At 42.7% G+C, this 10062-nt stretch overlaps 1 protein-coding gene across 1 annotated transcript; it reads right to left on the bottom strand.

Annotated features, from left to right (window-relative positions):
- Positions 1-1450: 1450 nt before the first annotated feature.
- On the bottom strand, positions 1451-2410 carry LOC137150459 (olfactory receptor 10A4-like). Its single transcript, XM_067544418.1, has one exon. It carries the CDS (start codon positions 2408-2410, stop codon positions 1451-1453), a length of 960 nt encoding a protein of 319 aa, XP_067400519.1.
- Between the last annotated feature and the right edge of the window lie 7652 nt (positions 2411-10062).

Genomic DNA, 10062 nt, shown 5'->3' with positions numbered 1-10062 from the left:
AGAATGGATGTGGACAGGTCTCTTACACTTCAGAAGTGACAGACCTGGCCACTGTTCAGACAGAGTGGAACAGCTTCAATGGCCGAGATGGAAGTGTTCCGTACCAGGAGATCTTTCAGTGAGACTTGGCAGAATTCATTTTTTTTGTTTTTAAACATTTTGACTCATAATATCAGACCTGACTTGTCAGCCTTTTCCCTGATGTTTGTCATAGAAACGTTCACAGTTGTGCAAAGTTATTAGTTGTATGTGTTAGTTTTTTCTCATTTTTATCGATTTAAATGTTCACAGCTGTGGGAAATGATGGGGGGTGAGACAACAGAGTGGGTCAGACATTAATTGTTTAACGAGACCAGCTGTTAGTTTCAAAATGGTTAAAGCTTTATAACCCTTAAAACACAAACTGACAACATCACATTGTTCAAATACACAGGGTAAATATCCTTACATCAAACACTAATAAATTCTCAAGCAGAATTTTTCTTACTTTGCCTCTGTGTACATTTCTATTGTCAGACACTGAAATATTTTTGTCATTTTGTGTGTGTACAATGAAATTCAGGTTTATTGTCTGTTTTATCAATAAAAGTATGATCCTTCAAGCCTACCTTCAGCCCCGTGGTTAGATCATGTAATTAAAAGGTAGGAAAATAATGTTCAAATCCCTTCTTGATAGACATGAGTAGGACTCATGGATCCTGACAGGTGTGTTGTGGGGCTACTGACCACCATAGCAGTGGAGATGGGCCTGCAGGTTTTGCATCTGTTCTTAGGGGAGGAGCCGGTGTCACTTTGTGCTGGTGGCTGCCGGTCTGTGGCCAGCTTGCGTCTGATGATGAGCTTGGTGAGGTTCGGTGGTTGTTTGAAGAACAGAAAAAGAAGGTTGGGAAAGCTCTCCTTCAGCTTGTGTCCCCAGTGAGTACGGCTGGTAACTGTTTAATGATACTTCAATTCACAGCTGAAGATACACAAGCCCTGCTGTCTCTAACGCTGCCCCCAGAACCCCGATACACTGCCTGGGCACCACTTGAAGGGCCACAGTCCCTTACACCCCCAAGAGGCACGAGTGGTGGATGGGGCGTTTCGGGGGAGGGGGCCAAGTGGGAGTGGGGCCTCAGGTGGATCAGGGCTGGAGTGTGGGCAGAGCCTCAGGGGAAGGAGTGGATCAGGGGGAGGGGCCACTGTTCAAACACCGGTCCCCTCCGCCCGCCACCAGCCTTCCCAAAGGCAGGAGTCATGGGCCACCAATGACCTTGAGCATCAGAGAATACCTTCCCCTGCAGTCATTACCTGTTAACTGGCCTTCTCACACCTGGAGTCTCACTGTAGGTGCTAGAACAGCTGTACTATTTCAGGAGTGCCCACATGCGCTGTGGTTTGCCTCATTGCACCACATGATGAACTCGAATTCTACACATTTTATTGCAACTTACAGTCAATGCCCACAAAATCATTTGCAAATGCTCATGGAAGTCACAGTCTTACTCAGAGCTTTTCTCAGGGCCACCTTGACCTCCTGGTTTCTCAGGCTGTAGATGAGGGTATTGACCATGGGTGTCAGCATGGTGTAGAAGATGGAGAACACTTTGTTCAGGTTGCACAGCACAGCCGTGTCCGGGAGCACGTAGACAATGATCAGGGTCCCGTAGAAAACTGTCAGCACGATGAGGTGAGAGGAGCAGGTAGAAAAGGCCTTTTGCCTCCCGGTGCTGGAGGGGATTCTCAAGATGGCGCTGATGATACACATGTAAGATGTGAGGGTTAAGAGAAAAGGGGGAAGAATAAATATGCAGCAGTTGAGGAAGACCACCAGAACCATCCGGCTGGTGTCACTGCAGGACAATTTTATCAACGGGGTGTAATCACAAAAGAAATGGTCAATTTCATTGGGCCCACAGTAAATCTGTTGTGACAGCCAACATGCTGTAATGGTGCCAGCTGCAAAGCCACTGAGCCAAGATCCTGCAGCTAGCTGGAGGGAAAAGCCACTATTCATACGGGCTGCGTAATGCAGTGGTTTGCATATGGCTAAATACCGATCATAAGACATCGCTGATAAGAGACAACACTCTGTAGATAACAGAGAACCAAAGATATAAAATTGTATGAGGCAACCAGCAAATGAAATGGTCTTGTCCCCACTCAAGAGACTGGCCAGCATCCGGGGCAGAATGGTGGAGCTGTAGCAGGCCTCCAAGCAGGACAGGTTCCCCAGGAAGAAGTACATTGGAGTGTGAAGGTGCTGATCAGCCACAACTAGCACCACGATGGCCGTGTTCCCAGCCATGGTCACAACGTATATCACTAGAAACAGTGGGAAGAGAAGAATTTGCAGTTCGTGGAAATTCCCAAAGCCCAGGAGGATGAATCCCATGATGGACGTTTGATTTCCCTGTTCTGGGTCTGCCATGGGTTCTATTGAGAAAAATAATTCTTTTTGAAAAAGCAATAACAATAACAACCTGTGAAATATGATATAAAACAGATTCATTTTGTTTTATCTGGTCTCACCTTATTTTTATTGTTTAGTTCTGGTTTTGGAGGCAATATAATAGGTGTCAGAGAAATTTGGTGGGGCAATGATAATCAATGGTCACAGTAATAAGAGGGCACAAAATATATAGGAATGAGCAAGCAAGTGGCACAGATGAGGATGTAGCACTGTATGTGAAAGAGTCAAATGGATACAAATCTTCAATGAATCAAACTGTACCACAGACTCTCTTTGGCGATAGAGTTCATGCAAGATTCCATGCTTGAATAATAAGAATATAGGAGAAGGAATATACGACCAACCAGTTGACCAGGATTGTGATGGTGATTGTGAAAGGTTCAGGGAGATTAGAGAGGCTAAAAAACCAGAAAATCCAATTAAAATGGGGGATTTCAACCATCCCCATTTGACTGGGTACATGGCACCTCAGGTATTGTGTTGTATGTCAGATACGGGAGGTAATTGTTCTGCTCAACTCAGCACTGGTGAGGCCTCAGCTACAGGATTGCATCCAGTTTTTGGAATCAAATAATAAGAAAAATATGGACAAATTGAAGAAAGTTCAACAGAGAGCAACAAAGGTGATAAAAGGTTTAGAAAAGCTGCCCTGTGAGGAAAGGTGGAAAGAATTGGGCATGTTTAATCTAGAGACGAGAAAATTGATGGAGGACCTGATAACAGCCTTCAACATGTAAAAGGTTGTTATAAAGGGGACAGTGATCAATTATTCTCCATGTCCACTGAGGGTTGCAAAAGAAGGGATCAACATAATCTGCAATAAGAGAGATTTAGGTATAGTAAGAAAAACTTTCTAATTCTAACGAATTCCAGCTCAGCACAGGGACAGGTTACCAAGGCAGGTTGTGTAATTCCACTTAACTGAATGTTTTTAAGACAACTTAAATAAAACACGTGTCAGTGATGGTCTAAATAGTCAGCATGGCAGGATGGAATAGTTCAATGGATCTCAACCTTTCCATACAATCCCTTTCAGGAGTCTGATTTGTCTTGCATACCCCAAGTTTCACCTCATTTAAAAACTACTTGCTTACAAAATCAGACATAAAAATAGAAAAGTGTCACAGCCACTATTACAGAAAAATTGCTCACTTTCTCATTTTCACCATACATTTCTAAAATAAATCAATTGGAATATAAATATTGTACTTACTTTTCAGTGTCTAGTATATAAAGCCGTACAAAAAAGGCATTGTTTGTATGAAATTTTAGTTTGTACTGACTTCGCTAGTGCTTTTTATGTAGTCTAGCTGTAAAATTAGATAAATATCTGGATGAGTTGATGTATCCCCTGGATGACCTTTGTGTACCCCCAGGGGTATGTGTACCCCTTGTTGAGAACCACTATAAAGATGACCTCTCAAGGTCCTTTTCAGCCCTTCTTTACTATGATTTATTATTCCATTTCCTTGTTCCACTCATAACTGAAGTTTTCAGTTAACCAGTATAAAATTAGTTGTAGTTTTTTTAAATAATGTCTTTATTTAAGAAGTTTCAGCAGGTTTCCAAATTCTAGCCATGTAACTTACCAGAGACAATGCAATATTAGTTTTAATACTTGCCTATTTCTTCTGCTAGAAATCTGCTAGAAATCACATATTTGCAGTCATATCAAACTGTAACCTCATGTACTGTAGGGTTGCTTTTATCTTCTATAACTGAGATAGCAGTCAGATGGCATATTAAGATAGATAGATAGATAGATAGATATTGTGAAGGAAAGGAAAGACAGAGACAGACTCTGAGATAGGCAGAAATAATGAACACAAGCAAGCAAGAAAGATTGTGGAGGGAAGGCTAGATTGCAATACATGGGCAGACAGTCAGCTAGCTAGATACCTCATTGAAAATTTCCTATTCCAAAGATTTTTTCTCCCACTGGATATGTGTTAAATTATTTACCGAGATGCATTAATTACATTAGCCTAAGAATACGTTTATTTTGTCAGTTTCTGTCCCTGTTTCTACCCTCTTTTCCTGCCTCTGGAGTCTCATTGCCTCTGGAATTTCACCACCATCAGTCCTGAACGATGCTTTTCATTCAGTGAGTGAGCGAGAAGGCTCAAAATCTCATAAATCCTCACAAAGACTTGCCAGCTCAGCTCAGCTCTGGCTAGAACTGGAACCCAGGGTGTTCTGCATGCATCTGAACCTGACTGCTCTGATGTGTCTCACAGAAAGACAGTATCTCTGTTACACGTCATTCATGACCGTAGGTTCTAGAGAGCTACTCAGGGTCTGATATTTCCACCATGGATAGGTTTGACTTTTAATTATAAAAACAAAAATCCCAAAAGGAAAAGCAGCTTTAAACTCCCAAATACAAAGTCAAAATCTGATTTCTTTTTTTTTCAGAGAAAAAACTTGAAATGTGCTGGTTTTTAGATATTTTGAATTTTCAATTAAAAATTTTTAAAAAAAATGAAGAAAAGCAGACACTTTCTATGAACATTTTTGTTGTGTTGAAAATCCAGTTTCCCATCATGAAGAGTTTTGATGGAAAAATTTCACCAAACCCTAGCAGGTCCTACTGTGTACAGGAAAAATATGTACTGGTCAGAAGGGATCAGGTATAAGAATATATATTATCCTTTACCTTCTGTTTATCTGATGAGAAAAGTTGTGCTTCCTCCAAAATGGGTATAATAAAAGCTGGAATCCCTGATGTGACTTCTTCATGAAGACTTTCAGAGTCCAGGATAGAGGAATAGAGTCTATATCCTATCACCATCCTCTTCGTGGACCTCTGTAATGAGACGAGAGAGTGCTGAAAAGGAACACAAGCTCTATTTTCCTGCCTCGCACAGCTGGCTTTTACCTAATACCAAAGAGTGAATGCCTCCTCTCATTCATTACACAAGAGAGAAACATCTCCCTGGACACTTCTATTAAAGGGAATTTGCAACCACCATGAAGGCGGAATTAATATTACATTTATTCTTGGAACTTACTAACAAGTTTAATAGGGAAACCTCTAAACTCAGTGAGAAATTTGTAGAGATAGAAAAATGCCTAACCTCAAAGGAGATGTTTTCTTTGCTAACTGCTAAGGCGTTTTCACTCCAGAGGAGTCCAGTCATCCCCCTTGTCTGGTCTCCTGTCTGTAAAATGACTAGTACCAACTGTTCAGAAGAAGGTTCATAGATGCACGAACCTCAAGGCAAGAAGGGACATTGAATCCTCTACTCCAACATACTGTATCTAACAGGGCATTACATCTCACCCAGCTACCCTATGACTGAGCCTCATAACTTGTGTTTAGCTAAAGTCTATCTTTCAGACAGGGGGCCAGGCTGGAGATGGAGAATCCAGTGCTGCCCATGGGAGCTTGTTCCAATGGTTCATCGACTTCTCTAGAGGAGCGACTCCCTAGCTGGGGTGCTGGGCATGGCGTTTCAAGGTCTTCTTCTTTGGCACCCCTCTGCCAGCTGTCACTCTGGCCATGTGGTGGGCTACTACTTGTGAATCAGCCCTCCAGCCAGGTCACCTTTCTGATAGTGGAACACAGGATTGCCCTATCCTCTGGGTTCCAGCCCAGGTACCCTGTCTTGAGCAGCTAAGGTCTGTCTGAGACTTGCCTTCAACTATCCAAGGATTTGCAGGTGGTCATCACTGTCTTGGATTTCACTCCAGAAGTTAGATTGGAGCAGGGAAAGTGGCTATAACTGAAAGGTGGGTGGATGGATGAGACACAAACTGAAAGATCAACATCATGTCTAGAATTCAAACCACGGTTGTTATGGCTAATGTATGGAATAGGACAAAAGGGACTGGCACAGAGATTGTAATAATACTATGGCCTTAGGTAAGGTGTGCAAAGGAGAACAGGAGGGGAAGGCAATTGTGCATGTTTGGGCCTCTCTGAAATGATGGCTAGAGAAGGCATTTTCAAAACTGCCAAGGGAATCGTGATGACCAATTTCCATTCAATGCTAAGGCAAGTTGACCTTCCAGACCTCTTAGGTGTCTCTGAAAACCTGAGCTTATTTGTAAACCGGGTGGATTCTCTGAATTTCCATTTCATGAGAAATTTCAACATTTGTTTTTATTTTGAATTAGAGCAAAAAGGAAATGTCTTTGAAATCTCCTGCAAAATGAAACATAAAAAATAATAATTCTGGAAAACTGCTTTGCAGAAATCTTCAAAACTTCCTTTTGAAATGAAACATTCATGTTGAAATTTATTTTATGCTTTTTAATGTTCTTATTAATTGTATTATTTTACTTTATTTTATTTCATGCCATAATTCAACACAAAATATGAGTCAATACATTCCATTTTTTTATGTTACTTATAAAATCATTAAGGACCACTGATACTTATTATTGTTTGACAGAATTCAATTTTTATTTTGATACATAATTGTACTGATAATATTAATGCTTATTTTAAAGCATTTTTTAAAATTGATTTTAGTTTCATAGTGATGGGAAAGGGGGCAGTCAAACAATGGGGGCAGACATACAGTAATTATTTAATGACAGTAGACTTTAATATTCAAAATGTTCAAGAATGATAGCTGTTAAAGCACCAAATGCCAATATATGACAAAATATACAAATTAAATATTCCTAAATCAAACTCTACTAAGTTCTCAGGCAACATTTGTATTACTTTGCCTAGGTGTAAATTTTTGTTATTATCAATGGAAAAAATTTCCCATTGGTTTATGTGTACAGTGACATTGATGTTTACCTCCGTTTCCCAATACAAATCTAATCCTTCCATACCTACTTATTATTGATTGAAACACCTCCTCTTAGTCCATAGATCAAAGTGACTTCAGTTTCCCTTGTGAGGAAACAGTTTAACATTTTGGCCAGGGAAATAAGATAAGCGCTCGGGGCTAGATTCAAAAAGGAATGTCGGCTTCGCAATGCTAAACGTGCCAACACTTAGAAAATCACAAAGAAGTGATTATTCCCCTCAATTCGGCACTGCTGAGGCACATTTGGAGTATTGTGTCCAGTTTTGAGCCCCCCATTTAAGGAAGAATGTGGACAAATTGGAGTCCAGTGGAGGGCAACAAAATTGATTAGGGGGCTGGAGCAGAGGACTTATGAGGAGAGGCTGAGGGAACTAGGCTTGTTTAGTCTGCAGAAGAGAAGAATGGGGGCGGGGATTTGATAGCAGCCTTTAACTACCTGAAGGGGAGTTCCAGAGAGAATGGAGCTAGGCTGTTCTCGGTGGTGGCAGATGACAGAAGAAGAAGCAACGGTCTCAAGTTGCAGGGGGGGAGGTCTAGGTTGGACATTAGGAAAAAGTTTTTCACTAGGAGGATGGTGAAGCATTGGAATGGGTTACCTAGGGAGATGGTGGAATCTCCATCCTTAGAGATTTTTAAGGCCCATCTTGACAAAGCCCTGGCTGGGATGATTTAGTTGGTGTTGGTCCTGCTTTGAGCAGGTGGTTGGACTAGATGACCTCCTGAGGTCCCTTCCAACCCACATCTACTCTGATTCTAGGTTTCTAAAGAAGAGAAACTCAATATTTGCTGTCCCTCTTAAATACTGAGAGCTCACCCAAACCTACGAGCCATATGCCACCAAAATCACCGTTGAAGATAAGTGCCTTTTTGCTTCCATGAAAACTACAGGATGGGGCCCAAAGTGTTCTCATTTCTTGGCCAGATCCAAAAGACAAGTTCTTTCACATGCTCCTGTCACTAAATCCACAGCCTTTTGTTGCAAGTAGCAGCCACTGGGGTCTAGATCCACAAACGGACTCAAGTGTTGCAGTGCCTAACTTTTAGGTACCTTGGCCCTGATTTACCAAGGTATTTAGGCACCTAGGCCTAGATTCACAGTGGGATTTAGGCATTGTGATGATCAGAGTCACAAGAACTGACTTTTAAAGGCCTTGAAAACCCCTGGGAGTCACAAGGCCTTAGTTAGAAGCTCCGGCTTCTCATACAATGAAAGTAGGCAGACAGGTGTCTGCAAATGGGACCCACAAAGTCAGCACATTGACAGCTCCTTGCCTAAGCAAGCCAATGGGAGTTGCCAAGAAGAGAGGTGTGTTTCAAGCCCTGCCCCTTTCAGAGAGTTCTGCACGTATCTCTTCTCAGGATTCTCAGCTGTGAGGATCTCTCCTGGAGTCTGACACCTAAGGCCTTTTTGCTAGAGATTGCTTTTAGCTCAGTGTTCTGGGTGCTCCCCTAGGATGTGGGAAACCACTGGTTCTGATCCCCATCTGCCTGAGGGGAAGATGTGATCTGACCAAAGCACTGCCACGTCCTATGTAAGCTCTGACTGCTGGCCAATGAGATGTTCTCATGTCGGGTTCCCTCAATTTCTCCCATTGGCACAGTTCCACTTCGATGAAATAATTAAAGCATCGCTGGAGGGCGGGACCAGATCTGAAATCTTCTACATTTGGGGTAAGTGATCTAACCACCATATATAAAGTCACTCTCTCTCTCCCCCTCTATATGATTCTTTCTATTCCTACAAAGCTGAACAGCTTCAAGAGGAGAGATTGAGAGAGATCCAGCTGCGAATACCCCATAGCTCAGTGGTTTGGGAACCCACCCGAAAAGTAGCAGATTCCTGTTCAGTTTCCTTCTCCTGTTCAGGAGGATACAGGGCTTCAGCTAAAGGTATCCCAAGCACTAGGCTAAAAGATAATAGAATCATGGAAGATAAGGGTTGGAAAGGACCTGAGGAGGTCGTCTAGTCCAACCCCCCTGCTCAAAGCAGGGCTGACCCCAAGTGAATCATCCCATATAAAATGTAAGCGAGGTCCTTCTCCTGCCCCTCCCCTCCTGCTCTATGTGGATGTAAGCCTGCTTTGGGCACACCTACCAGATCAGGCCCTGCAAGCGAGTTAGACAGAGGCACACCCACCTTCTCCCAGTTTGTGAATTTGCCCTGGGGCTTAAGCGGATGATGGGTACCTGGATCCCTGAGTGAGGCGGAAGGGCACATTCCCAGAAGTGGAAACATAGGCACCTAGGAAACACTTACACTGAGAATTTAGGCACCGCGTGAGTTTCAGTGCCTAAAAGGTTCAGGAGTTGAGCGGAGGTAGGAAGGGGAGATTTTCCTTTCAACTTTCAGTCAAGCGGTTAGAGTAGCGAGCCAGGATGTATATGATTTCAGTTCAGTCCCCCCTTCTGCATGATCCCCAGGGGTGTTTCTTTGTTGGGTGCTCAAACCGCTGCACCCTGATGTGTTCTCACTCTCTTTGTTTCTTGGAGTATATTGAATTATTTCATAGAAAGTGGAACAGTTTCTGCAGGAGAGTTTGTGAGCCATTCAGCCGACAATGTCCCATAGTCGCGTGGTTATGACACTCAGCTATGAGGTTAGAAACCCAAGACTAAATATGATCAGCACATCAGGCCGGGGGGAACCGAACCCAGGTTTCCTATGTACGACGAGAGTGCGCCAACCAGTGAGATAAAGTTATAAGAGATGCCACCCCTACCATTTTGGGTCCTTTTAGCTGAGCTCTGAGACCACCTACCAGAGCAAGCCCCACAGGCTAAGGAGGTGGTGCAACACCTAATCTAATATGGGCTTAGGTATGAGATACTCACCCAGGCACC

The sequence above is a fragment of the Emydura macquarii genome, unplaced genomic scaffold, assembly GCF_026122565.2.
Source record: "Emydura macquarii macquarii isolate MOO-44397 ecotype Brisbane River unplaced genomic scaffold, CSIRO-AGI_Emac_v2 contig_162, whole genome shotgun sequence".
NCBI classification, from domain to species: Eukaryota; Metazoa; Chordata; order Testudines; family Chelidae; genus Emydura; species Emydura macquarii.
Note: the sequence above shows the minus strand (reverse complement) of the source record. Positions and strands in the feature narration are given on the sequence as shown.

What these genes read in the sequence shown, in the direction of transcription:
- LOC137150459 (XM_067544418.1), bottom strand. Translation starts at nt 2,410, where the DNA reads ATGGCAGACCCAGAACAGGGAAATCAAACGTCCATCATGGGATTCATC.